Source organism: Phocoena phocoena, chromosome 13 (assembly GCF_963924675.1).
Source record: "Phocoena phocoena chromosome 13, mPhoPho1.1, whole genome shotgun sequence".
Classification (NCBI taxonomy): domain Eukaryota; kingdom Metazoa; phylum Chordata; class Mammalia; order Artiodactyla; family Phocoenidae; genus Phocoena; species Phocoena phocoena.
Genome location: NC_089231.1, coordinates 80,811,619 through 80,839,445, shown reverse-complemented (window position 1 = coordinate 80,839,445; position 27,827 = coordinate 80,811,619). Strand labels below are relative to the sequence as shown.

General features: G+C 42.8%; 1 protein-coding gene across 1 annotated transcript in view; it reads left to right on the top strand.

Annotated features, from left to right (window-relative positions):
* Positions 1–2,726: 2,726 nt before the first annotated feature.
* Positions 2,727–27,827, top strand: part of CIT (citron rho-interacting serine/threonine kinase) — a 169,668-nt gene continuing 144,567 nt past the window's right edge. The window contains exons 1-4 of the mRNA XM_065889532.1: positions 2,727–2,822; positions 7,929–8,070; positions 16,692–16,867; positions 22,061–22,162. Of these exons, the coding sequence (XP_065745604.1) occupies positions 2,727–2,822; positions 7,929–8,070; positions 16,692–16,867; positions 22,061–22,162 (516 nt within the window). The remainder of the gene's footprint in view (positions 2,823–7,928; positions 8,071–16,691; positions 16,868–22,060; positions 22,163–27,827) is intronic.

The window sequence follows — 27,827 nt, the reverse complement described above, 5'->3', positions numbered from 1 at the left end:
GTGTGCATGCGTGTGTGTGCCTGCATGCGATAACACGTTTCCAGTTCTATCTAGTGTAGGGATTGGAAATGTACAGAAAGGACTGCCTCCCTTTCAAATTTTAGAAATATACATAAATAGAACATCTATACACACAATTTACAAATTGTGAAACAAAAATCCATATTATTACTAGCTAGGCTGAGAACTAGATCATAGTAGCAACATGACTCCTGAAAGGTCACCATCCTAACCCTAGGTAACCACTCTCTGGACTTTTGCTTTCTTTATGGTTTTATCACCTGTATATACATCCTTCTCTAAATATTTTATTTTGTTTTTCCGCTTTTGAAATTTATATGAATGAAAACATACCTTAATAACCTAAAAGGGAAAAGAATCTGAAAAAGAATATATATATGTGTGTGTATATATATGTATACACACATATATATGTATCTGAATCACTTTGCTTTACACCTGAAACTAACACAACATTGTAAATCAACTCTACTCCAATAAAAAGACATACTTTATTGTTTTGCTTCCTTCACTCAGCGTTGTTTTGAAAGTCATTATGTCATTGTGTTCAGCTGCAATTTGTTCCTTTTCATTGCTGTATGAAAACACTGCAATATAAAAAATTATCCTTTCTATTGCTGATGGATATTTGGGTTGCTTCCAGTTTTTCTTTGTTTTTTGCCATGATGTTGTACGGTACTATTTGTACATTCTTGTACATATCTTCTGGTGTACACAATTAGGAGTTTCTCTAAAGTATATACCCAGGAGTGAGTCATAGAATGTACATATCATCAACTTTAGCAAATAGTGGCAAACTCTTTTTCAAAGAGACTGTACTGATTTATACTCCCATCAGCTATGTATGAATGCCTGTAGCTCCATATCTTTGCAAACACTGTCAGACCTCCTCCCCCATCCCCCGCCCCAATCTGGGTGCATGTTGTTGTATCTCATTGTGGTTTTAGTTTTCTCATTTCCTGATTAAGAATGACGTGGAGTATACTTTCGTATATTTGTTGGCCTTTTGGATTTCCTCTTCAGTGAATTGACTAAGTTCTTGTCTTTATTTTAAAATGTCCTATCAGACAGTCTCAAAACCTTCACCTATTTGTTGCAGGACAATCAGTCATCGAGGCAGATGGAATTTCAAACTCAAAACATTTGCTGCCTCAGCTGTACCCTATAGCAGAGAACCAGCTGGTTTACCAAAGTAACAAGTACTTCGACCTTAGGCAGGATTGAGGAACAAGACTACCAGGCAGAGCGGCCTAGCTGTCTTCCTCCTCGCAGGTGGCCTGGGAGCGAGCAGGGGACACGGCCCCGGGATCCCAGAGATCCCCAGAGATCCCAGACACAAATAGGCGCGCAGTCAAAATTGCATCCTTGTGCTTAACCGCCAATTTCAAACTTCCAAGACCTGCCCTGCCGGGTTTGCCCTCCCCGTTTCCCATTGGCCATGAGTCAAAGGAAGAAACAATTTGATTGGCTATCTCTTTCACTTCCTCTGTCCCTTTAAGAACTTGGGCAGGGCCTGGTTGAGATACAACTGTCCATCATAGGAGCGGGAACGCTGATTGGTCCAGACGTATCTGGGCCCCGCCCGCGCCGTTCCACGGGTTCAAATGCTGCGGCGGGACGCCCGGGGCGGAGCGGAGCGCTGACTGGCGGGGTCGGCTGCGCGTGAGTGTGGTTCCCCTACGCCCAATTTCCCCTCCACCCCATCCTGCCAGACCTGGGGAAGGGCCTCCTCCACCCACACCAATCCCGGCTTTGCCTCTCGGAGCCGGGAGGGCGGCGGTTCCACCCCTAGGGCTTCCGGGGGTCGGGAGGGTCTTCCTAGGCTGGCGGTGCACTGGCCCACTTCCACCAGGGCCGAGGGGTCGGCCAGGCGATGCTGCGGCCAGAGGAATTGTTCCTTTCTCAAGCTTGGTGGGATCCTGTGTTTATTCTGTCCTGCCTCCTGTCAGCATTACTAGTGGGGGCTGGTAGCGCCTTAGAATCTGTGTGACCTTAATTTGTTTTAGTGTCTTCATACTCTTCGTACCCATCCATCACTCTTACTTCCTGCCTCTTTCACCCTGTTCCAGCCCAGCTATTGTTAGAGAAGCCTACCTAGGTCCTGCCTCAGAACCTTAACTCTGACTGTGCCCTCTGCTTGGGATACTTTTCTTTCCCCAGTTATCAGCAAGGCTTGCTGCTTTAACGCCCTTCAGGTTTTGGTTCAGATGTCACCTTCTCAGTGACGTTACTCTGACGCCACTGTTACACACACACTGCCATGCCCCAATTCCCCCATCTTGCTCTTTTTCTTTCTTTTTTTTTTTTTTTTTGAACCCCATGGCGCTTGAAACCTTTCAACATACCTGTATTATGTAATTTGTTTATTTTCAGCGATTTATTCAGTAGCTATTAGTATTTATGTGCTGGGCTATATGTTTCCCCACTATATGAAGATAAAAGTCCCTGCCCTGGTGGAGCTTACATTCTAAGGAGGGCAGATAAACAGACTTTTAAGAGAGTATGTCAGATAAGTGTTACTCCTGTTACACTGAATAAAAATCTGATTTTTAATCTCCGTCATCAGACTGAGCATCCCAAGACCCAGTGGTGGCTGATTTTCACCTCCCTTTCCTGATATCCTGAGGGAGCTCGGGATCTCAAGCCCTTCCTGCTCAAATCTGCAGAACACAATTAACCCATCTTCCTTCATCACCAGTGAGGAGATGTTGAAGTTCAAGTATGGAGCACGGAATCTGCCGGACGCTGGTGCTGCGGAATCCATTGCCAGCCGGGCCTCCAGGTTGAATCTTTTCTTCCAGGTAAGAGACTGGCTTGCCAACTTTGCTCACCTCTGTGTGTTTCCTTGGAACCTCTTTGTTACCTTTGCTTTTGTTATAGGACTGAGGCTAATCCAGGAGAAAATCCCCTTTGGTGTTTCATATGTGCTGATAGTTTTGGAAAGGAGCCGTTGTTCAGACAGGAGTGGGTGGCTCAACTTGCCCTGGAAGGAAGACCTTTTTTATGACTTCAGTACTAAAGTTTGTCCTTTTATTAAAGAAAAGTAATTGAACAAAGACACTCTTTTGACCGAATTTTCTATACTTGTAATCCTATAGAAATACAGAAATCCTTTTCATTCAAGGGATGTTTATAGTTTAGATTAAAAAAAAAAAAACAGTTTTGATAAATACCACACCTGTGAAACCCCCTTTCCTCTCAAGATACAGAACATTTCCATCACCCCAAAGGATTAAAACTTAATGTCAGATTTTTTTTCCATGTAGATTTCTAATTCTTTTGTTTCTGATGTAGGTGGAACACCGTTGATGTAGAAATCCTTGTTTGACTTACGTATTTGTAAGTCAAAGGGACAATACAGATAGTGGTGAAGATTTAGGTTTGAACCCAGGCCCCAGTACTTGTTAGCTGTGTTACCTTGGGCGAGTCAGTTGCCTTCTCTGAATCCATTTTCCATTCTCTATAATAGAGGTTATAACACCTAATTTACAGAGTTGTGAGGATTAAATGAGATAATCCATGTAAAGTACTTAGTTTCTTGCCCAGCTCTCGGTAAGCCTTTTATAAATGGTAACTATTATTAATAATAAGTGTAGAAATAGTATTAGTGACAGTAATAATAAATTTTTTTTTAGCAGTCTTTCCTGATCTTTTTCTTTCCAATTAATACATGCTCTCATAGGCTTTTTAAAAAAAATTTATTTAATTTTTGGCTGTGTTGGGTCTTCATTGCTGCGCGTGGGCTTTTCTCTAGTTGTGTAGAGCGGGGGCTACTCTTCGTGGCGGTGTGCGGGCTTCTCACTACATTGGCTTCTCTTGTTGCGGAGCACGGGCTCTAGGCGCGCGGACTCAGTAGTTGTGGCTCACGTGCTCTAGAGCTCAGGCTCAGTAGTTGTGGTGCACAGGCTTAACTGCTCCACGGCATGTGGGATCTTCCTGGACCAGGGCTTGAATCCGTGTCCCCTGCATTGGCAGGTGGATTCCTAACCACTGTGCCACCAGGGAAGCCCAGTAATAATAAATTTATGTTCACATAGCAGTAGTTATATTTAAGAAGGCATTTTTGTATGATACCTGTATGATGATAAATAGTAATACTATTTAGTAGTAAGTTAATAGTAATACTATTCAATTTAATAGTATTTAATAGTAACACTAATACGTTTAAACCAACTATACTGGTTTAAATGTAATAGTATTTTACAATGTTATATTAGTTTCAACACTAATACGATCTTGAGGACATTTTCCCCAAGATATTGGTATTGGGGAATGTTCAAACAGGTCAGAATGGGGACAGATTGAAAGTGTAGGTGGGAGCATCCCCATCACCATTTAAGTCATGAGCCATTTTTCACTAATGAATAGTCTATTTTTAACCTCAGCTGACTGAGTGCTACCACTTTTTAACCCCTTTATCGTTTTACTCCCAAACTTTCAACTTATGACAGAATTTATTAAGGGCTTATCATGTGCAGATGTGGAGGGAGACAAAGACTTGCCCAGAATCACACAGCTTGTAAATGGCAAAGCCATGCCCAGTTTTTGGTCTGTGGGTATGTAACTGCTGGGCAATACCGCCAGAGTATGTCAGAGTTTATTAAGTGTGTCTTGTACTTAAATGTCATTTTAACAGCAAGGATTGTGGATAAACCCCTAATTCATCTTTTTTTTTAAACTAATGATTTCCACCCCGCTCCCAGGAAAGCTGTTATCTGCAAGTGTAGCGTAACCCTAACATTCGCCTTAATATAAACAGGTAAGGATACTGTTTTTCCCCCTTCCAGCTGAAACTGCATTCCTTCTTGGATGGGACTTGAACACAGCCAAAACTCAGATTGGACTTGAACCCACGATCCCTGACTTAGGAGGGGACTTGAACCCACTGTCCTTTAATTGAAACCATTCACCTGGTGTCAGGACTTAACTGAAGCTCAGGTTCTCTTGTCTCAGCACAGAAAAGGCAAAGAGTGAGTTTCTTAGCATAGGATGCTTGTGAGAGATACAAACAGCCGACAAGGGAATGCAGCCCCGAGAGCAAAGAGGGGCTACGTTTTTATAGTCAAAGAAAAAGTGGGGAGAGGGGAAGGCCACCTTTTTTCTCATTTTTGGGCAGACATCAAGGCTTATATCATTAGTTCTTCCTTTGACCCTATATGGTCTAACCGGGACTGTCATGGTGTTACTTAAGTCATGTGTATTAGCAGGAGAGTGGTAACATATACTAAAATATGGTAATTCATCTCAGGTTTCAATATAATGTCCCCTTTCACCTAGTTTCTTTCTCCTTTTACCTATATTTCTGTCTTGGATACATGCAGAAATGCTCCTCTTCAAGGACCATTAACTTCCTGACTTCGTGTAAAAAGATTCAGAGCCCATAACTATTGTCTCGTGTTTTAGCTATCAGGACTTGTGGCTTTAGTGTACTTGGTACTTGAATGCACCTGGTCTTCCTTCAAGGTAGTATAGATTGTTGCTAGGTTACTGGATTCTTTTCTTGAGTGGTCATTAGCTATAACAGTCTCCCAGACTCCCTTAAAATTCCCTCTCTGTCCTTAATCCCCTAGTGGGATTTCTAAACTATTTAATTATCCTACTCTAGCCCTATCCCAGCGCCCTTTTAATGAGGTTTGGATAGAGAGTAGTGGTTTTGTTTTCCATTTAGGTAAGTACTTTAGACGGGGTCTCAGTTTCTACTTAACAGAACTTCCCCACAAGCTCTAGGTCAGTGGTTGGCAGACTTTAAAATTTTCGAGCCAGCAAAATTTTACAAATTTGCTGGGTTGACCTAGGTTTGCCAACTTTCTATTTTGCCAAGTAAGGAATGTAAAAAACACAGAGAAAAAAGAAAATCATATTATCTTCTTTATTTCATAAAGAAAAGACATTTTAAGAAATACCATGAGAGGAAGGACATCGTTGCAGAATAAAGGACCATTTTACAATTTGAATACATGTAGCTTTATAAAACAGTCATAATGTGGTGTTCATCTTTTCTTATTTCATGGCAGACTTGAAAACTTTGTTAAGACTCAGTACTGTATTTGGGAACAGCTGCTTAAACTCATTAAGGAACAGAAGAAACAGAGAATCTTAGTTTCCCAGTTAGTGACAGAGCTCTAAAGTGACAGAAGGGTGACCTTTTGTGACCCAGTGCTTCACAAACCTGGCTGAGGTCTGACTCTCTAGGGAGGACTTGTTACTAAACATATTCTAAGCTACAAACTGGGAAATTGGAATTCAGTAGGTTGGGTTGGAACCTGAGAATCTGTTTTTTTTTGTTTTTTAAGTGCTCCAGTTCTCCAAGTGATTCAGATGTAGCCAATCTGTTTCTGTTATCCAGTGCTGTGTAACAAACCACTCACAAAGTTTAAAACAACAGTGATTTATTTTGTCTTATGATTCTGTGGGTTGGCTGCATTCAACTAGGTGGTTCTTCTGCTGGGGTCACTCATGGGGCTGTATTGAGTTGGGAGCTTGGCTGGGACTGGAACATTTGGGTGCCAGCTGCTGGCTGGGGAGCCTCAGGGTTCTACTGACCTCTCTTCTCCAAAGGTCTTTCATTATTCAGTCAGTCTAACCTGGGGCTTGTAATTTTTTTCTGTGGATAATAAGTATTTTAGATGTCATGGGCCTTACGGTCTCTGCTGCAACTAGTCAACTCTGTCATTGTAGCACAGAAGCAGCCATAGACGATGTGTAAATTAATAGGTATGGCTGTGTTCCAATAAAGCTTTATTTATAAAAACACACAGTGGGCCAGATTTGGCTGACCCCTGGTCTAGCCCAAGCTTCTTGACTTGGTGGATGGCTTCCCCAAAAAAGCAAAAGTAGAAGCCAGACTTCTTAAGGGTTCCACCTTGAGCTGGCATATGATCCCTTATGTCATGTTCTGTTGGTTGACGTGAGTCATGGCGATGGCACAGATTCACGGGGAGAGGAAATAGATTCTGACTCTTGGTGGGTGCAGTGGCAAGTGCCTTCAGAGTTAGAGGAACTGTTGGTGGCCGGCTTTGCAGAGAGACCTGCACACAGTCCACAGCTTGGCACATGGGTTTCATTGCTCTAGACCAGGGGTGCAAACTCATGTCTTTGGGGGCCAGGCAGTGTAAAGGAGTCAAGTGAGCCAGATGGAAGAGCTGCGAGTCAGGTCTGCAGTGAAATGCAGACCACATCCGCTACCCAGAGGGGCAGCGCTCCTCAGCTGCAACTCAGCATCCCCAGGCAGGAATGTGGGGCATTGTTGCCAGATCTGCCAGGGTCTCACGAGAAGCTGGAAATCCTCTCCTCCCCTTTTTTTTTTTTGGTGTGAAATCTCCTGATTTTTCAATATTGGCAGATAACTCAAATTATTTTAAATACCACAGGCCAAACAAAACATGTCCGTGGACTAGATGCAGTTTGCCAGTTTGCAGCTGTTGCTCGAGATCGTGAATAAATTCAGCTTTAGCGCAGTCACTCCATTTACACGACCCTAGATTGTTCAAGTGAATTAAACCAAAGTTATGTCAGCAAACCTCTGGGAACACAGGGAGGAAGAGGCAATCATTTGTGTCCTAGTGCAGAGACATGGAGATCTGACAGGACCAGCAGGGTTCAGAGTAGATGTCCCCACGAGCCTCAGACCATTAAGAAAGAAGGACCTTTTCTTACTCTTGGCATGCTGGTGAAGTTTTTCTCCCGAGGTGCTGGAGGAAGAAGCCCACGGTGATGGAATGTCCGAGTGATAACTTAATGACTGTCAATGGATGTTGCTTTAAAGAACGAGGCCACCGAATTACGTTGTTAGTGTGTGTCGTGAGCAGTTAGTCGAGTTGGTGGCTTGCAATTTACTCTGCGTGGATGTTATTGATCAAAGCTTTTCATTATTGACAGTGTCTCCATCTGCTGTTTGCTGTTTTTAGGGGAAACCACCCTTCATGACTCAACAGCAGATGTCTCCTCTTTCCCGGGAAGGGATATTAGATGCCCTCTTTGTTCTCTTTAAAGAATGCAGTCAGCCTGCTCTGATGAAGATTAAGCACGTGAGCAACTTTGTCCAGAAGTGTAAGTGTGGGCAACTTTTTCTTGAAAACTGTCCTGCTTAGAGAGAACTAGAAGGGTGCCAGAGGCGGGATGCGTTTGTGGTCGGTGGGAGTGGGTGGGAAGTCTGCTTTAGACGGACTCACCTTCAAGGTCAGCTTCCACCTTCTGTCTCTGGGAGACCGGATAAGTCTTGGTTGCAGGTGACAGAAACTCAACTCAAACTAGCTTAGGCCAAAAAGTGAACTAAAAAATTTTTAAAATTTTATTGAAGTATAGTTGATGTACAACATTGTGTTGATTTCTGCTGTACAGCAAAGTGATTCAGTTATATATATTGTTTTTCATTATGGTTTATCACAGAATATTGAATATAGTTCCACGTGCTGTGCAGTTGGTCTTTGTTGTTTATCCCAAAAAGTGAATTTTTTTTGGCTCATGAAACTGATAGTCCAGGGATGGGTCAAATTTTCGGCATGGCTGGTTCCAAGGACTTAAATAATGTCCTCTGACTTCATCTTTACACTCACTCAAAGCTGATTATTCATTAAGCATTATAAGCACAGTGCTTAGCGCCCACAGTATTTAATTTTAATAAATTGAATTTATTGTAATTAGTTTAACTTAATTTATTTTAAAATCATAAGAAAATATGGGTATGCTAATAATGTTTAATGATTCTGGATTATATTCATCTTTATACCAATGCAGTCATAAAAAATATATATATTTATATAAAATATATTTCTTATGGAGCAAGGGACTGACAAAGGCAGAAGTGCCTAGGGACTGTGAAAGTCATGAATAGGCCCTGCCCGCACCTTGTTGTTGTGTTTTATTTATTTATTTTAAAGTATTTATTTATTTATTTGGCTGCACTGGGTCTTAGTTGCGGCATGTGGGATATAGTTCCCTGACCAGGGATCGAACTCGGGCCCCCTACATTTGGGAGCGTGGAGTCTTAGCCACTGGACCACCAGGGAAGTCCACGAATGCACCCTGTTCTCGACTCTCCTTGACTTCCACGTGGTGGGGAAGTTGACTGCTGGTTCCCCAGTTTCGTATTTTTTCACCTGACCCCAGTGTTTTTCGACCAGCGGTGATTTTGCCTCCCAGGGACGTTTGGCAGTATCTGGAGACAGTTTTGGTTGTCACAGCTGGCGGGGAGGGGGCTCATGGCAGCTAATGAGTGGAGCCCGGAGATGCTGCTAAATATCCTACAATGCACGGGGAAGCCCCCCACCACCCAGAACTCTGGGACTAGCGGGCCTTTCTGTCTCGCCGTGAAATCTCAGGGCCTCTTCCTCTCCATATGGCTCTTCTGTGTGGTCTCTCCATGAAGGGCTGGCCAACTACAGCCTGAGATGCCTGCTTTGTAAACAGAGTTCTGCTGGAATACAGCCACGCCTGTTCCCTAGGGCTGCTGTCACATCACGAGGCATTTGAGTAGGCGTGACCATATGGCCTACAAAGCCTAAAATATTTACTGTCTGGCCCTTTAAGAAAAAGTTGCTGACCCCTGGTCTACACTCTAGCAGAGATGTCTAGACCTCCTCCATGGCAACTCAGGGTTTCCAAAAGCACAAAAGTGGAAGCTGCTAGGCCATTTTTGGGCTCAGGCCTGGAAGGGACGTAGAATCTCTTTGGCTGCATTCCACTGTTTGCAGTGAGGCATAGGGCTCCACAGATTCCATGTGCCGGGGAACTACGTGTATCTTCCACTGTCTATGTTCATGCAATCCCAGGGAAGATTCTCATTGGCTCTGCTTTGGGTCACTTGCCCACCCCTTGACCAGTCACTGGGCCAGGGTGTGAAGTACTGTGATTGGCCTCATCTAGGTGCCCAGGGGTCCAGGGCACTGTGGTCACCAGGACCTCATGGGAAGGGGGATATACATTGCCCAAAGGACCTGGAAGTTTTGAGTGGATTAAACCAATGTATTGCTAAGTGACCGTCGGTACCCTGTCTGTTCTCAGTGCCCTCATCTGCAAAATAGGGGAAAACACATTATCTCATCAATAGGGATTGAATGAGTTAGTGCACAGTCCAGGCTTATCATGTTGCCTGGCACGTAGAAACAATAAATGTTACCCAATAATGATAACCATAAACCTCAATGTTTAATATATTGTGTACCTTTAACTTGAAAATGTACTTGGCGTATTTGTTCATGATTCTGTGTTTGTTTGAATAAGCTCCCACCTTATTTTGTGGAATATTTAAATTCTCAAATAGGGAGTGGGAGGGGAAGGGGAAGGGGAATTATGTGACAGACTAATTTACTGAGCTATCAACATGCACCTTCTTTAGTCCTGAGATTGCCCTCCGGTTCCTTTAAAGCAGTGGATCTTCTAGACTCATTCAGTAATCAGGGGACTAGACTTAGTGAAACATAGATTTTTCTAGTAGAATCCTCTTCCAGGGAGATGTTTCATATTTTTAAAGAGGCTTCCTGGAGAGTATGGTTGAGAGACTGTGACTGGAAAAGGGTGATTGCATTAGTATGCTTTTTTTTCTCCCCTTTGATTTTCTGTTTTGGAATGTAAGCTTCATTTCTCCATGGGAAGAAGGGTCCAACAGCTCTTACTGCATAAGTTTCTCGAGTCTTGCAATAGAGATGGAGATTTTCTTCAGGGACTGTTGGAGGAAGTGAGACAGAATAATACAGCCTTGAAGCAGTGCCCCTAGCTTGGGCCAAGAGAGGGCAGGGAGCTGGCATCTGGGAACCAGGGAAAGGCTTTTTGTTTCTTAATTGTTATTCTAGCCCCAGTGCCTAAAACAGTGTCTGGCTCACAGAAGGTTTTAATAAATATTGGTTGACTGACTGTTGCTGATGAACAGAATAGTAGCAAAATCTTAAGTAGTATATCACATATTTTGTGTAAAAAATATCAAGCGTGATATTAAAACATGCAGACAAAGTGTTGATAATGGTTAAAGTTGGGCTCTTCTTGGTGATCTGACAGTAGCTGAAATTCTACCCTCTTTTAACTAGGTTCGCTGCAGGCAAGCGTATGTTCACAACCTTAGTACTTTGGGCAAAATGTAACTTTAAGAAGTTTTTTTTTCCCCCTGATTGCAAACATGATACAAAGTAATTATTTGCAGCAATGTGGATGGACCTAGAGATTATCATACTAAGTGAAGTATGACAGAGAAAGACAAATATCATATGATATCACGTATATGTGGAATCTAAAAAAAAGATACAAATGAACTTATTTACAAAGCAGAAATAGACTTACAGACATAGAAAACAAATCTATGGTTACCAAAGGAGAGGGGAGGGATGAATTAGGAGTTTGAGATTAACATATACACACTGCTATATATAAAATAGGTAACTAACAAGGACCTACTGTATAGCACAGGGAACTATATTCAATATTTGTAATAACGTATAATGGAAAAGAATCTAAAAAATATTTATATATGTATAGCTAGTCACTTTGCTGTACACCTGAAACTAACACAACATTGTAAATTAACTATATTTCAATAAAAATATTTTAAAAATACAAAGTTAAATATAAAAGGTCAGAGTGGGAGAAGATCCCTCAAAATCTTTCCTAAGATAACCACTGTTAACGATTTGGTGCGTAGTACTGCAGTTTTTCTTTTTTTTTTATGTGTTACGCGGGCCTCTCACTGTTGTGGCCTCTCCCGTTGCGGAGGACAGGCTCCGGACGCGCAGGCTCAGCGGCCATGGCTCACGGGCCCAGCCGCTCCGCGGCATGTGGGATCTTCCCAGACCGGGGCACGAACCCGTGTCCCCTGCATCGGCAGGCGGACTCTCAACCACTGCGCCACCAGGGAAGCCCTGGAGTTTTTCTTTTGTCCTTATAAAATATTTATTATGAAATGTTCAAACATACCTAAAGGTGAAGAGACGAGTGTCGTGAGCCCGCACATACCAATCCACTAGCTTGAGCAATGAACCCTTTTCCATTGCATGTTCTAACATTACTGTGTTTTAATTTTATGCAAAATGGCTCATATGTTTATAATGCTTTTGCCACTAGGTTTGCTCACCAAGCAAAATATTTACTCGACAGGTATTTACGGAGCACTCGCTATGTGTCAGCTTCTGTTTTGGGTGCTGGGTTTACAGTAGTGATCAAGACAGAAAAAATCCTTGTTCTTGAAGAACATAGACTCTAGTGGAGGTCGAGCTACTGAATTCTTTTAAACATGTGCCTAATATTCTTTTATGTGGGTGGACTCTTAGGCTGTTTCCCCTTTCCTACTAACAGACCTCTAGGTTGTTTCTGATTTTTTTCCTGTAACAAACAGCGCTTATCATAAATATCTTGATATGTATGTCTTTGGAGCATTTCTGTGAAGGATGAATTCCTAGAGATTGAAGTGTCGCAATACTGAGTTTCTAAAAAGGAAGCAGTACACTCATCTGTGGTGGCTTTTGCCTCCTGGGTCCAAATATATATCTGACAAGGTCCTTCTTTGACTGCATTTTCATTCCATGCTTTGGGTCTTTACCTCCCCTCAGTGTTCGGTCTGCACTGGGCTCAGAGTGGACAGGGATGAAGGGTCGCTGTGGTTTTGAAGTCACAGAAGTTGCTGGTAGGGAGAGAAGTTGTGAAGGGTTATTTTTTCCACAGTCATAGACATGAGTTTAGCATCTCACCTGTTCACCTTAATAATCCACAAGCCTGACCCTGTTGGACAGGGGAGGAGTTGGCAGGACACGGCCGAGGCCAGGAAGCCCCAGAGGAAGTTTGGGCAATGGCGCCTACCCTCGGCACCAAAACCAGTAAGCCACTTGGTGTCTTTGGTCAACTTACACATTTGGAGGGCGGACCACAATGAAATCTGTCGTGTGCAAAATGAACCCCATGACGGACACAGCTTCCTGTGGTTCTGAGGTTAAGAAGTGGGGGACCCAGCAGCTGACAGTGGAGAGTGACAAAAGCAGAGATGACCTTCTGGACATTTAGATGGAAACCAATGCAGGTGAAAGTCCACTGGTGAAAACTGACTTCTTTTTTTTTTTTTGATGTTGGAGGTAGGAGTTTATTAATTAATTTATTTATTTTTGCTGTGTTGGATCTTCGTTTCTGTGCGAGGGCTTTCTCTAGTTGCGGCAAGCGGGGACCACTCTTCATTGCGGTGTGCGGGCCTCTCACTATCGCGGCCTCTCTTGTTGCGGAGCACAGGCTCCAGACACGCAGGCTCAGTACTTGTGGCTCACGGGCCTAGTTGTTCCGCGGTATGTGGGATCTTCCCAGACCAGGGCTCGAACCCGTGTCCCCTGCATTAGCAGGCAGATTCTCAACCACTGCGCCACCAGGGAAGCCCGAAAACTGACTTCTGATATGTTCTTTAATTGTCCAGTGAGCAATCGTAATTGATATATAATTTAAGTCCAACTTGTAACAAGATTTTTTAAACTGGAAAAAAAAAAAATCCAAAAGCCTTTGGATAACAGCATTGCGATGTGGAATGGTGTCTCAGAATTCTGAGAGCATCGTGATGGTGTTGCCTGCAAGCAGTTTTGTCTCCCTGGGTGATTGAGGTGCCTGGTGGTTGCCAGTGACAGACCCAGAGTTATTAAGTTGGACAATGCTGTAAGCAACACGGGGGCCCAAGGCCTAACAGAATCAGGAGAGCCTGGCCTTGTATGCGAGCGGTGATGAAATCAGGTTCAAGCCAGCATATTTGGGGAATTAATAATTCAAAACTCAAGTACTAGATCTGAAAGAAACTTGGAAGCGGGCAGGGCAGAAAGGCTGGCCTTGGCACAGTGATGTCAGGGCAAAAGGAAGATATCATGCAGCTTTCAGTTTTGCTTCTGCATGGAATTCTCCCTGAAAGTGCTCTTTCTTTATTTTTTTGTTTTGCAACGGTCACGGTGAATTCATGCGGATCCACCCACCCCTCTTGCCTGATTACTCAAGGGGCCAAAAGAAGGTGTTTTTAGGATGACTGTTGAAGTAACAGATGTGGTTACTGCAGTGATGTTCATCGTATGAGCCTTTGAGCTAAGTTAATTCAACTCCACCCACGCAACAAAGAAAGGGAGTGGGTAACAACAATTAAAATTGCATCGGCTAATGCATTAATATGTTGACAAGTGACTGTGGTTATGAAGTGGCTTTTCCCTTCGTTGGATTCTGTCCCTTTCGCTGTGTGAACAACTCTCTGAGTGATTGTAACTCTAGAGTGTGGCTCCCAGCTTTATCTGGTGCCCACCCACAGAAATGAGGATCACTCCAGGGTACCCGTGAGATTTCAAGAGTCCCTTGGTCTTCACCATGGCACCTTTCTGAGGGATTCTCCAGGGTAATTTTGATTACATGTTTCTCTTGTCTTGCTTAGGAGTGTAACCCTCTATATGAGGCAGTTTCCCTATATCAGGCAGGATTGAAGGATTTGGTCAGTCATAACTGTTCCGCTCTATTCTTTTTTTTTTTTAATATTTTATTGAAGTATAGTTGATTTACAATGTTGTTAATTTCTGCTGTACAGCAAACTGATTCAGTTATACATATATATATATTCTTTTTCATATTCTTTTCTATTATGATTTATCACAGGATATTGAATATAGTTCCCTGGGCTATACAGTAGGACCTTGTTGTTTATCCATCCTGTATATAATAGTTTGCATCTGCTAATCCTAAACTCCCAATCCATCCCTCCCACCCCTCCTCCCCCTTGGCAGCCACAGGTCTGTTCTCTATGTCTTTGAGTCTGTTTCTGTTTTGTAGATATGTTCATTTGTATCGTATTTTAGATTCCACATATAAGTGATATCATATGGTATCTGTCTTTCTCTTTCTGACTTACTTAATATGATAATCTCTAGGTCCATCTATGTTGCTGCAAATGGTATTATTTCATTCTTCTTTTTAAAAAATTTTTTATTGGAGTATAGTTGATTTACAGTGTTGTTTCAGGTACACAGCAAAGTGGATCAGTTATACATACACACACATATATATATATATACTTTTTTTTTTTAGATTCTTTTCCCATATAGGCCATTACACAGTATTGAGTAGAGTTCCCTGTGCTATACCGCAGGTTCTTATTAGTTCATTCTTTCTTATGGCTGAGTAGTATTCCATTGTATATATATAAACCACATCTTCTTTATCCATTCATCTGTTATGGACATTTAGGTTGCTTCCGTGTCTCGGATATTGTAAATAGTGCTGCTATGAACATAAGGGTGCATGTATCCTTTTGAATTATTTTGTCTGGGTATATGCCCAGGAGTGGGATTGCTGGGTCATATGGTAGTTCTATTTTTAGTTTTTCTGAGGAACCTCCATACTGTTCTCCATCGCGGCTGCACCAATTTACATTCCCACCAACAGTGCAAGAGGGTTCCCTTTTGTCCACACCATCTCTAACAGTTATTATTTGTAGACTTTTTAATGATGGCAGTTGTGACTGGTGTGAGGTGATACCTTATTGTAGTTTTGACTTGCATTTCTCTAATAATTAAGTTCCACTCTATTCTTTAGACCATTAGAGTTGTTGCAAATCCAGCGATGCCCCAACTTAGTGCTGTTAAATAAATATATGTTAGATTCCAAATCTGCCACCCGTTTAGTCCACACTTTAAACACTGAGAATCTCTCACTGTTCCGCCCCCTCCTCCAATCCCCCAAATTCATATGTTAAGGCTCTATCCCCCAACATGTGAAGGCTTTGGGAGATAATTAGGTTTAGATGAATTCATAAAGGTGGTCCCCCATGATGGAATTAGTGTCCCTGGAAGAAGAGGGACGAGGGCTCCTTTTCTTTCTGCCACATGAGGACACAGGGAGAAGATGGCCGTCCATCAGTCAGGAAGCGGGTTCTCTCCAGGATCTCAGTCTGCTGGCCTTCCCAGCCACCAGGACTTTGAGAAATACATGCCTGTTGTTTAAGCCGCTTTGCCCATGGGTCTGTGGTGTTTTATTAAAGCAGTCAGGGCAGATGAAGACACCAGCTGAGAGATTGCACTCTGAGAAGGAATAGTCTATATGCCAAGAAAAAAGATAGTTGCAAACCCATCCAGGTGTGTGATACGTCAGCTCTGCAGGACCAAGGTCAGGGCTCTATTTGGTTCCTTGGGGTCAGGCTTTTTTTCCCCTTTGGTAGCGCTGCTGCATATTAAGGCCAGGAAGGTATTTACTGACACGATCCAAGGGAGATAAGACTTGGGCTAGTGGGATAAAACTGAGCAGGACACGTGTAGTCAGAATGGAATGATCTGGAAGTCAACTCCAAAGTCGACTGACATGGGGATCACATTGCTTACATCCCATTATAAACTGATCTAAATGCTGGTAAGAACTTTTGATCACACACTGCCCTGCAGCCTCCAGAGAGGAGGAAGAAAAGCATGCTTTCCGTTCTCCTTCCCCTATTTTCTACGTCTACAGGATTCAAATCATAGCTGCCATGGAAACTGTGCTTTGGAATTTCTGGAGCCCTTAATTTTAACTTAGCATAGGAAAACACTTTTATGCTGATTTTATAATTATTCACGACGACGAGAAAGTGACTAAGTGTCTTCTGACAGCTAGGGAAGACATCGCAACACTTTCTTCTTCCTTTCTTTTCGCTTTCATAAAGATGCGCGTATTTGAAGCACGTTATGGATCAGGAGTCACTCTTCCGTCTTTTGCAGATTCTGACATCGTAGCTGAGTTGCAGGAGCTCCAGCCTTCAGCAAAGGACTTTGAAGGGAGAAGTGTGGTAGGTTGCGGTAACTTTGCCGAAGTGCAGGTGGTCAGAGAGAAAGCGACCGGGGACATCTATGCCATGAAAGTCATGAAGAAGAAGGTTTTGTTGGCCCAGGAGCAGGTAGGAGCGTTTAACATCACAGCATTTTCCCCCTTTCTGTACCAGCATGTTCATTGCAGAGATGAGAATCTGCTGAATTGGCATCTGGGATGGAGCCAGTTTTCCTTTGCCTCTCTAGTTAATTACGGTGGCACAGCCAGGAAGGTCTGAACACTCTTGAACTGACATTGACTAATTTTGAAGACTGACAAGCTCCCCTGAGTTGCTTTTATAGTTGCATATTATTCAGAACCAACTTGGCCTTTTCACTAATGAATTGGAGATGATCTTTCATGACCATCCCTTGGGGATTCAGAGATGTGCATGTTATGGGGTGAGTCAGATAGCCTTTGCTTTCGTACGCATCTTATATATTTGTGTTGTGGGCATGTGTATTTGATTTTAAAACAGGCCTCTGAAGAAATTAAATTGTTCTGTGGCTAGGGAGTTGCTGGGTGGAGAGCAGGTGAGAAGTTATCTTTCCTGTTGTGGTGTTTTTCTCTCTTTTAAACAAGGCTACTGCCTCCAGACAGTATTGATTCATTTGCCTCGTTTCTAGAGAGGTGGCCATCAGCCTTGGTGTTCAGAGAGCAATTTATTAGTTACCCATGTTCAGGTGCACATCATGTGTCTGATAATGGACCCAGCTCCGTGGGAAGCCTGCAAAAGGAATCGAAGCTCCATGGCTGTTAATTTCAGGGTTTTAGAACAACCTTGGAAAGTGGAGGTAAAGCACAGATCCGTAAAGCAGGCACTTAGGAGCTAAAGCATCACAGAAGAGGGAGCAGTTAGCAAATTCATGAACGATAGAATGAGGAGAGGTGTGGGTGAGCCAGAGACAGTTAGGGAAGGTTCACAGTGCTGAGAGGGAGCATGGGCTCCGGACAGAGAGAAGTGACGAGAATGTACCAGGTAGAAGTGTGGTGTGTGTGCCGTTCTGGAGGTGTGAGTATTAGAACGCTACGCAGATGTGTTTGTTTGTTTTTGTTGTTTAAGTGGTTTAGAACGAATAGACTGGGAGATGGGGAGAAATAAGGGTATTGGAGTTGGGAGGGGGTGATTGGTGGGAAACCTCAAGAACCCTTTTTTGGTTACTGTGATAAAATACATGCAACATAAAATTTACCATTTTAGCCATTTTTAAGTGTACAGTTCAGTGGCATTAAGTACATTCACAGTGTGCCACCATCACCGCTGTCCTTCTGCAGAACTTTTTCATCATCCCAGATAGAAACTCTACCCATTAAATAGTAACTCACCCTCCCCAAGAACTGCTTTTCGGAGTCACAGTTTAATTTGTGAGATGTTTGGGAATCACGTAGGTTTTTGGAGGAAGGCGGCTGGGATCTGGGTCTGAGTACCTAAGTGACTTTGTGTGGTCTCCAGTCAGAGACTCAGCAGAGGGCAGGAAGCTGCTTGTCAGCATCCAGGAAAGCTGTGGTGTGCGTTCAGGAATGAAATGTGGGCAACTTCACAGAAAGGACAAATGACAGGACATGGCAAATCATTCGGAAGAGAGGCGTGGAAGATGCCCACTCAGCCACGCAGCACCTAACAACCACCTGTCATCAGGCCACACCTGCTGAGCACCAGTCGTGTCTGGTGTGTTCCTAGGTCCTTGGAAGAGGCCTTAGATGTAGGCTTGTGCTGCTTATATTTCAGGTGGGAAATGGTGCATATCAAAGGAAGCAAATTCAGCGTCTACGATACTGCAGGCAAGTGATAGAGACACTCACATAGGTGTGTGTTCCTCCAGGTGAATGACTTGAGATGACCCCTTGCGAGGCGAGGGCTGGGAGATTTAAAAATCGCACACGCCTGGGAGCTAATTAACCCCACCCACCCATTCCTTACCTGAGCCATGGTGAGGCTTTGGAATTGAAGGGTGTGAGAAGAGAAGTCAGCACAGGGAGTTGGGGGAAGGAAGTGCCAGAGAGGAGGTGAGAAGAGGTAGCATCCTGTGAACAAGACCTGTCACCTAGGAGAAGCCAGCAACCCCGCCCAGAGCTCCGTGAAAACTGGAAGAGGTCCTCAGAGACCATTTGTTTTAATAGAAGCTTCAGGGGTCAGACGAGGCGTCAATGATAAGTAAGTGAAGGTGTAGACCCTTCTGTTCAGCCAGCCTTCACTGAACACTTTTTATGTGCCAGGAAAACAGAAGGATCAGCAAATCCCACACGGTAGATTTCGGGGGTTAGGTTGGTGTTTCCCAGATGTGTTAGAGGTTAAACTGGTGGTGTGCATGATGATTTTGGGCAGTACACACACGGACAGAACTATTTTAAAACATTTAATAGTTTAATATTAACTGGCGTATCCAAACCTGGCACTTTCACAGATGTTACTCTTAGAACGAAATGGAAGAAGGTGTATTTAAAATTAAATTACTTGGAAACAGTCACAAATTTACAGAAAAGTCACAAGTATAGTGTGTCAGTCAAGGTTCTATAGTATATATATATGATACATGCTATCTATACACATTGACTATACATACATGTACACATTGACTATACATACATGTACACATTGACTATACATACATACGCATATGTGTATGACTTACCTGACTGTGGGCGCTAGGAAGGCTGAAATCTGTAGGGCAGGTCAAGAGGCTGGAAGCTCTCGGGCAGAAGCTGGTGATGCAGTCTTGAGGCAGAATTTCTTCTTTCTCAGGGAAGCCTCAGTTTTGTTCTTAAGACCTTTCAACTGATTGGATGAGGCATACCCAAATCATCAAGGATAACCTCCTTTACTAAATTAACCACCGCCTACACAACAGCCTCACGGCAACACCTAGATTAGTGTTGGCTTGAATGACGGTGCTAGAGCCTAGCCAAGTTGACACACAAAACTATCACATATAGTATCAACAACTTCCTTTTCCTGAACCATTTGAAAATCACTCACCAGCCCGATGCCCCATTATCTCCAGGTACTTCAGAGTACATTTCCTATAATAAGGACGTTTTCCCGTGAATGACAACACAACCATCAAAATCAGGAAATCAACCATGATAAAATTACCACCATCTAATCCTCAGGCCCCACTCAGGGTTCACCAGTTTGTTCCATGGTCTTTTAGAACAAAAGGATTCACTTCAGGATCCCACGTGGCATTTAGTTGTCCTGTCCCTCTAGTCTTTTCAGTCTGGAACAGTCCCTTCATTTCTCCCGGACTCTCATGACCTTGGCGACTCTGAAGATTGTAGGCCAGTTATTTTGTAAAATGTAGATTTGTCTGATGTTGCTCATGCTGAGATTCAGGTTCAGGCAGGATTATCACAGACAGAATGCTCTGTTCCTCTCATTGCATCCCAACAGGTGAGTCTCAATTTCAGTTTGTCACATTCCTGAGGATGTCACTTTGGTATCTGCCGCACTTCTCCACTGTGGAGTTAACTCCTTTCCCCTTTGTAATTACATACGTATATTTTGGAAGGAGATACTTTCAAACTATGGAAATACCTATTTCTCATAAAACTTTCAATCCATGAATTTATTTATATCTGTATGGACTTGCATTTTCCTGTCAGTGAGTTACAATCCATTCCTGTCATAATATATTTTTATACTCAAATTGTCCCCAGGTTGGCCAATGAGAGAAAAGGGAACCCTCTTGCACTGTTGGTGGGAATGTAAATTTAGACAGCCACCATGGAGAACAGTATGGAGGTTCCTTAAAAAACTAAAAATAGAATTACCATATGATCCAGCAATCCCACTTCTGGGCGTATACCCAGAGAAAACCGTAATTCAAAAAGACACATGCACCCCAATGTTCATTGCAGCACTATTTACAATAGCCAGGTCATGGAAGCAACCTAAATGCCTATCAACAGACTAATGGATAAAGAATATGTGGTACATATATACAATGGAGTATTACTCAGCCATAAAAAGGAACAAAATTGGGTCATTTGTAGAGACTTGGATGGACCTAGAGACTGTCATACAGAGTGAAGTAAGTCAGAAAGAGAAAAACAAATATCGTATATTAGCACATATATGTGGAATCTAGAAAAATGATACAGATGAACCGGTTAGCAAGGCAGAAATAGAGACACAGATGTAGAGAACAAATGTATGGACACCACAGGGGGAAAGTGGGCGTGGGGTGGGATGCATTGGGAGACTGGGATTGGCATGTGTACACGAATATGTATAAAATAGATAACTAATAAGAACCTGCTGTATAATAAATAAATAAAATTAAATTAAAAAAAAAAGAATCTCTTCAGGTTGGCTTTTGTGTCCTTTTGACATATTCCCCATCTTTGAGTTCTGTGTTGCTTTCTGATACAGCAAGATGTTCAGGCTCTTACACTTTTACTTTACCTGCCCCAGACCTGCAATCAGTCATTTCTCCAAGGACCTCTTTTTGTTTTGTTTGTTTTTGTATTTAAGTGGAAAATGGTATTTAGAGGCCACGATCTGGGCACTAGGTGTTCTGATTGCTATTGGGATGTCATTGCTCCCAGACGCCTTTCAGTGGACAAAGCCAGGGAATACATGTACATGTATGCAGTATACCTACCTTCACACACACAGACACACACACATTTACATCTCTGTTTATTTCTGTATCTATCTCTATATGTTGAAAACCATGTGTTCACATCGACACTTCCAAGTCCAGTCCAGCTTCACAAGGTTCATTGTAATTTTCACACTTTCCATGTTTGTAACTCTCTTCTCTGATATCACCCTTAATATTTTTCACTTATTTTATGCACCTGTGTCCATCCAATCTACTGTGTTTGCTGCTTCCGCCTCCCCTTGGTAGGTTCAGATGCCCTGCTCTAGGCCATCCCTACACGTGATGACCTTCCTCACCTTGCTTGGACCAGTCACCCTGTTCTGGGCCACCATGGCTCTCCTTGCCACCTGTCATGGATGCTTACCTGGTGGTTTTTCTCCATCTCATGGCTTTAGGACTGAATTGCTCAGGAAGGGAAGGTAAAGAGAAAGAGATTTAGATTTTAAAGTAGTGAGTTGACTTTAAAGAAAGACGTTAAGTAAATAATTGGATACATATGCATCTGGCAAAAATGGTGAGCAAAGTAGGCAGAAGGGTGAGATTTGTGGAATGTTGGGCTAAGTGATGGCTTTTTTAAAACAAAACAAAACTAGAATTATCAGTTTAAGCAAAGGGCATTTTCCCCATCACACTTAGTTCTTTATAATTGTCTAAACAGTTTCTTTTCCCCCTAGGTTTCATATTTTGAGGAAGAACAGAACATATTATCTCAGAGCACAAGCCCTTGGATCCCCCGGTTACAGTATGCCTTTCAGGACAAAAAAAATCTTTATCTGGTGAGTCTTTCCATCTCTCTAGAATTAGTCTGGTGTTGCAATAATCAGATAGTACAGCTGTGGAATTCAATGTGGTTCTTGCCCACGTGGCCCACAACACCTCTCATTCTTTCTCATGCTTTCCTGACTTTCAGGTATCTTCCTGTTCTTCTTGTCTTAAATATGAAGAACTAACCCATTTAGAAAGAGCTTCATTTATTGCTGGATATTGTAGCTGTGGCTTACAGAGCAATAAGGGGAAGTCATTTATTTGGAAATAGTCTGCTGTTTCCTTTAACAGAATCTTGCTTTAAATTAAAAAAATTGAGATAATGCATAGTTATTATAAGAAAATGCAAATGCTGCAGAAATGTATGAAATAGAAGGGAACATGCTCTACCTTTCTTTCTAATCCCTTTCCCCAAGGAAACAAACGTTAATGGTTATGTATGTTCTTTCTGACCCTTAACCATGCCTTGCAGAAAAATATTTCTATGTCTATGCGTGTAACACATGTATATAGTTTGTTTTACAAAAATGGTATATTACTGTCTACTTTGCTCTTCAGCTTGCTTTTTGCGTTGAACGATTTGTCCCTGACATCTTTCCATGTCACTACATGCAGATCTGCTTCATTCTTTCGAGCAATGCCATGGTTTTTCCTGATGTGCCTGTAGCATAGCTTACAGAATGCTAAAATTCATTTTGGGGCCTTGTTTAGGTTCTTGGGGGTTTAGATTCCTAAAATTAAAAAGGTATCCTAAAAACAATTTTTGTTCTTGATTCAGCCCTTAAAACAAGACTATCCTATTACATTGAATGGAGATAAACTTTTGTAAAGTTCACGTCAGAGAAAAGGGTAAGAGAGAGATGGATTCCTATTTGTCTTGAACCTCCACTGGGCATTTTGGGGGGACTTTACACCTTTATTTCTGACCTGGAATAAACAGTTTATTTGCCTTGGTCCCTAGCGCTACCCAGCCTTCTGAGCAAGGACATTCTCACACAGATGCACTGGGAGACCGGCCTTGCGCTGACCAAGTGCTCCTTCAGAATCAACAGCACACCTGTGGTCTCTGTGTCCTGAAACTTCCTTTCCTTGAATATTGTCTTGGAAGCTTTTCTTCCTTGACACATGGGGCTTGGAACCCTTTCCTTTGCTAATGACCTTGGTGTGTTTCTAGGCTCACTGGTATTCTAGGACATTTGTTGCATACATGATATTTGTCTTGTGCTCTCTGTGTCTTGCGGAGTGCCCTGTGTTTGGGCATATTAACAGATTTATTCGTTAGCCTTCAGAAAAGCAGTTACCTTGACACAGCAGGCTCTTTGTTTGTTTGTTGTTGTTGTTTTGGACATTTTAACTGGAGCCCTGCAAATGATACAGCACACCAGCGTGTGAGCATAATGTTAGTTTTTGAGGCCACACAGCACACAGGCCATCCTGGAGCTAGGAAGGGCTCTGATTTTTGGCAGAAGTTGAGACTCCACAGATTGCTCTGCTCTGAAATCTTATCGTACTCTTCCTCTGAGTCGAAAAGCTCAACCTTTTTGATGTCCAATCTCATGCAGCTTCTTCTTCATAAAAGTAGCACTGTTGAGATGCTTTGGGACTTTCACACCATCATGGTCAGTTTTGGTAGAGGTGATGGCAGATTCTGAGTGTCCTGCGTAAAGGAACTCAGATGAATGAGGGCTAGTGGTCCAGTCCCAAGCGGCAAGCTCCTGCTCAGTTCCTGCAGGGATACCGCCCTCTGCTTGTCTCTGGGGTGGCCAGTGAGGATGGTCAGTGGGGCCCTAGGAGCAACACTCGTACTTGTTTTCATGTTGATTATAGTTGGTTTTTTTCCCCCACTGCTCAACAGTTTCCAAAGCATATCTCTGGGAGGGTGATATTTGGGCATTTTGAGAAGTTTAAACTCTTCAGTGTCACCCTTTTTATCCATACCAATTGGCCTTGTCACAGTGGTGAGAACTGTCTCTTTCTTTTTCTTAATTGTGGATTTGACTGCTGTGGACTTCTGCTTGGATATAACTTTTCTGGAATACCTTGTAGATTGGGAATACCTGCCGTTCCTCTGCTAGGACAGGCTTCCATCTGCAGGGGGCTTCCTGTTTTGGATCTTTGGGCTGTGGGGCTTCCCTCTGGCTCTTGACACTGGCATTGGCATCCTTAGCTTAGGATGGTCTTCTCAGTTTTTCTACCCACCATCTTGGGAAATGGGACTGTTCTCAAAACGAGTGTTTTCTTGCATTCTGGTTGCCTCAGCACCTTGATACCTGGCTGCAAGGAGGTTTTTATACCCTTCTTAAGTAGCTCAATTGGGTATTACCAGTGGGGTCTTGTAATTATTTCCTTGCCTGCATTCTCTTTTCCAGTACTTTGGAATAAAATGCTTGCTAAGGGTACCGTTTTCATATGAAAAATCCAAACTTAGCATAGGAATTAAGGTATGATGATAGATCCACCGTCTCTTGTCTGCAATTCTGAAATACCCCGTACTCTGGAAAACCTCAAGTTATTTTATTACTTATTTGGCAGCAAGACCTGACTTGAGCTTTGTAGCAAAACCTGACCCGAACTCTTATTCATTCCCTTTAGAGTGACTGTTCATCCATTTTGCTGCAAGTTATGAGTATGTTTGATTACAGGGTGATATCCCAGGCCCTGCCTGAGGGTGTTGCATAATACAAAGCATACGCAACATTGTGCCGTCCTAAAATCTGAACGTTTCTGAATCTGGAGACACATTCTGCCTGTGGCAAGATAAGGGCACTGTACGTCTGTATTTGTGTTATAACGTACTGAAATTCCACTGTGCCTCTAGATCATTAAACCTTTGAGGGTTGGGGAAACATACAAATCGTAGTAAACTCCCCTGGCAGTTAAACATTAATTTGTAATGCAGTTGTTGTTTAATTGAAGATATATTCTTTCGTTCTTTATTTTTAATATGATTGATGTTATTTTTATTTTTGGCTGCGTTGGGTCTTTGTTGCTGCATGTGGGCTTTCTCTAGTTGCGGTGAGCGGGGGCTGCTCTTTGTTGTGGTGCGTGGACTTCTCATTGCAGTGGCTTCTCTTGTTGCAGAGCACAGGCTCTAGGCACGCGGGCTTCAGTAGTTACAGCACGTGGGCTCAGTAGTTGTGGTGCACAGGCTCAGTAGTTGTGGCTCGTGGGCTCTAGGGTGTAGGCTCAGTAGTTGTGGCATATGGGCTTAGTTGCTCCGCGGTATGTGGGATCTTCCTGGACTAGGGATAGAACCTGTGTCCCCTGCATTGGCAGGTGGATTCTTAACCACTGCACCACCAGGGAAGTCCCCAAAGATACATTTAAAATCAATGACATAGCAGCACTATTAACAATAACCAGGACATGGAAGCAACCTAAATGTCCACTGACAGAGGTATGGATAAAGAAGATGCAGTACATATGTACAATGGAATGTTACTCAGCCATAAAAAAGAATGAAATAATTCCACTTGCAGCAACATGGATGGACCTAGAGATTATCACACTAAGTGCAGTAAGTCAGACAGAGAAAGACAAATACCATATGATTTCGCTTATTTGTGGAATCTAAAAAAATGAACTTATTTACAAAACAGAAACAGACTCATGAACTTAGAAAACAAAATTATGGTTACCAAAGGGGAAAGGGGAGGAGGGATAAATTGGGAATTTAGGATTAACAGATACACAATACTATGTATAAAATAGATAAACAACGAGGACCTATTGTATAGCACAGGGGACTATATTCAATATCTTGTAATAACCTATAATGGAAAAGAATCTGAAAAAGAACATATATATATATATATATATATATATATATATATATATATGAACTGAATCACCCCGTTGTACACCTGAATCACTGTAAATCAACTATACTTCAATTAAAAATAAAATTTTAAAAGAATCAATGAAAAAAATAGGATTCCATTTCCTGTGTATTTCTCGGTGCATTCTCTTCTCTCCAGTGCTGTTTTTACTGTGGGAGTCCAGGCCGCCATCTTCCTTTGCCTGCATTCCTGCAACAACCTCCTAAGTGTTCTCCCTGCCATCTGTCTTGCTCTTTCCCCAGGTCTTCTCCACACTGCAGCCAAGCCATCGCGCTGTTAAAACCCTTCAAGACTCCCTGCTGCCCCCTGGATGAAGTCCAGACTCTTCCGTGTGGTTTACGAGGCCTTTTCCTCAGATGCCTCCAGCCTCAGTGCTCACATCTCTTTCCTTTCACTTTATATTCACCCTGAGCTTCCTTTGGTTCTTTGAACTTGCCTCTGACCTTTCTCCTCACTCTCCCGTCTTTCCACGTTTACCTGACTAACTCTCATTTCTCCTTCTGGGCTTGGGACAGATGTGACTTCCTCCAGAAACCCTTCCCGGATCTTCTGCCGTGGGAGGGGCTCCCTTCTGCTGTGCGCTCAGAGCAGCCTGTACTTCCTCTTCGTGAATGGGGGGCGGTTGTCTCCACCAGGAGAGGGATGATTTCTCCCTTGCTTCCAGTAGAGCTTCCCCAGGTTATTGCTTAAGACATATTTATTGGATGAATGAATGATTAATTTCATAGAAATTTGATTTACATACAAATGTACTCAAGGTATTATGGAAATTGTATTACGTTAATAGTGTGAGTTTTGCTCTCCAAGTATGTAATTGAACGCAGACCCAGTGAGATTTTTAAAATTTGGATTGCAGTGCAAGGAAATTGAACTTCGATCCTTTTGAGTTTTGATGGTTAGAAATTGCCCATTCGTAGTTGCATACCAATGAGTGTGGCTTTCCAGTTTTTGCTACAGAAAATCATAGCAAAGTCCGTCAACGTCTGGTTTCATATAACAAGGCGAGTCGTGTATTCTATCACGTGGCCCACGGAAGTAGTACTTTGTTGATCGGTTCATGATGAAATCTGTTCAGTTCTGTTTAACAGATGCCTTCCCCAGGGTCCTTCCATGAAGGAGCTGATCTCCACAAAGAAAACATTGTTCTGCAACTCACCACTTGTAGCATTGTTGTAGCTAAATTCTTTGTGAGATTCATAAAGCTTCCTGGCTTTGTGCTGATACTTTTCATTCTGTGGGTCTTTTCAGTCTGCCCGTGCTCTGCTGTTACTGCCTCACGAGTCTACTTTCCCTTCTGGGACCTTACATCAGCTTCCCTCTGTTCATTCCCAAAGTCTTTTCCCCCAGTTGCACACATGGGTGTATTAGTTAAGGTATAGCCTAAGGTCATGTAACAGAGAGACCCCCAGCAGGGTGGGGCAACCCTGTCATATGTGATGATTCCCTCCTGTGGCTTCCTGTGCTTTAGAATGTTGTCCTTTTTGACATGCTTGAAGTTGGGCCATTTCATGTCTGTGTTGCACGTGGCTGGGAGGAGAAAAGAGCAGAAAGGCAGAGCAAGCAAATTCCTTCTGCACAGGATGATGTGGAAGTGGGACACATCACTTCCTCTCACATCTTGTTGACCAGAACTTCATCGCATGTGTACATGTGTGTACTGTCTCGCTGCATGGCCTGTATCCAGCTAACATTCTTATTACTGTGGGAGAAGGGAAGAATGTATTTGGGGGATAAGTTAGAGTCTGGCACAGAGGTTAAAACAGCTACTTTTGTAGGTAACAGATGGGGTTAGATGCCAGGCCCCCAGCTCAACCTCTGGTGGTCTTCCTCATTACCT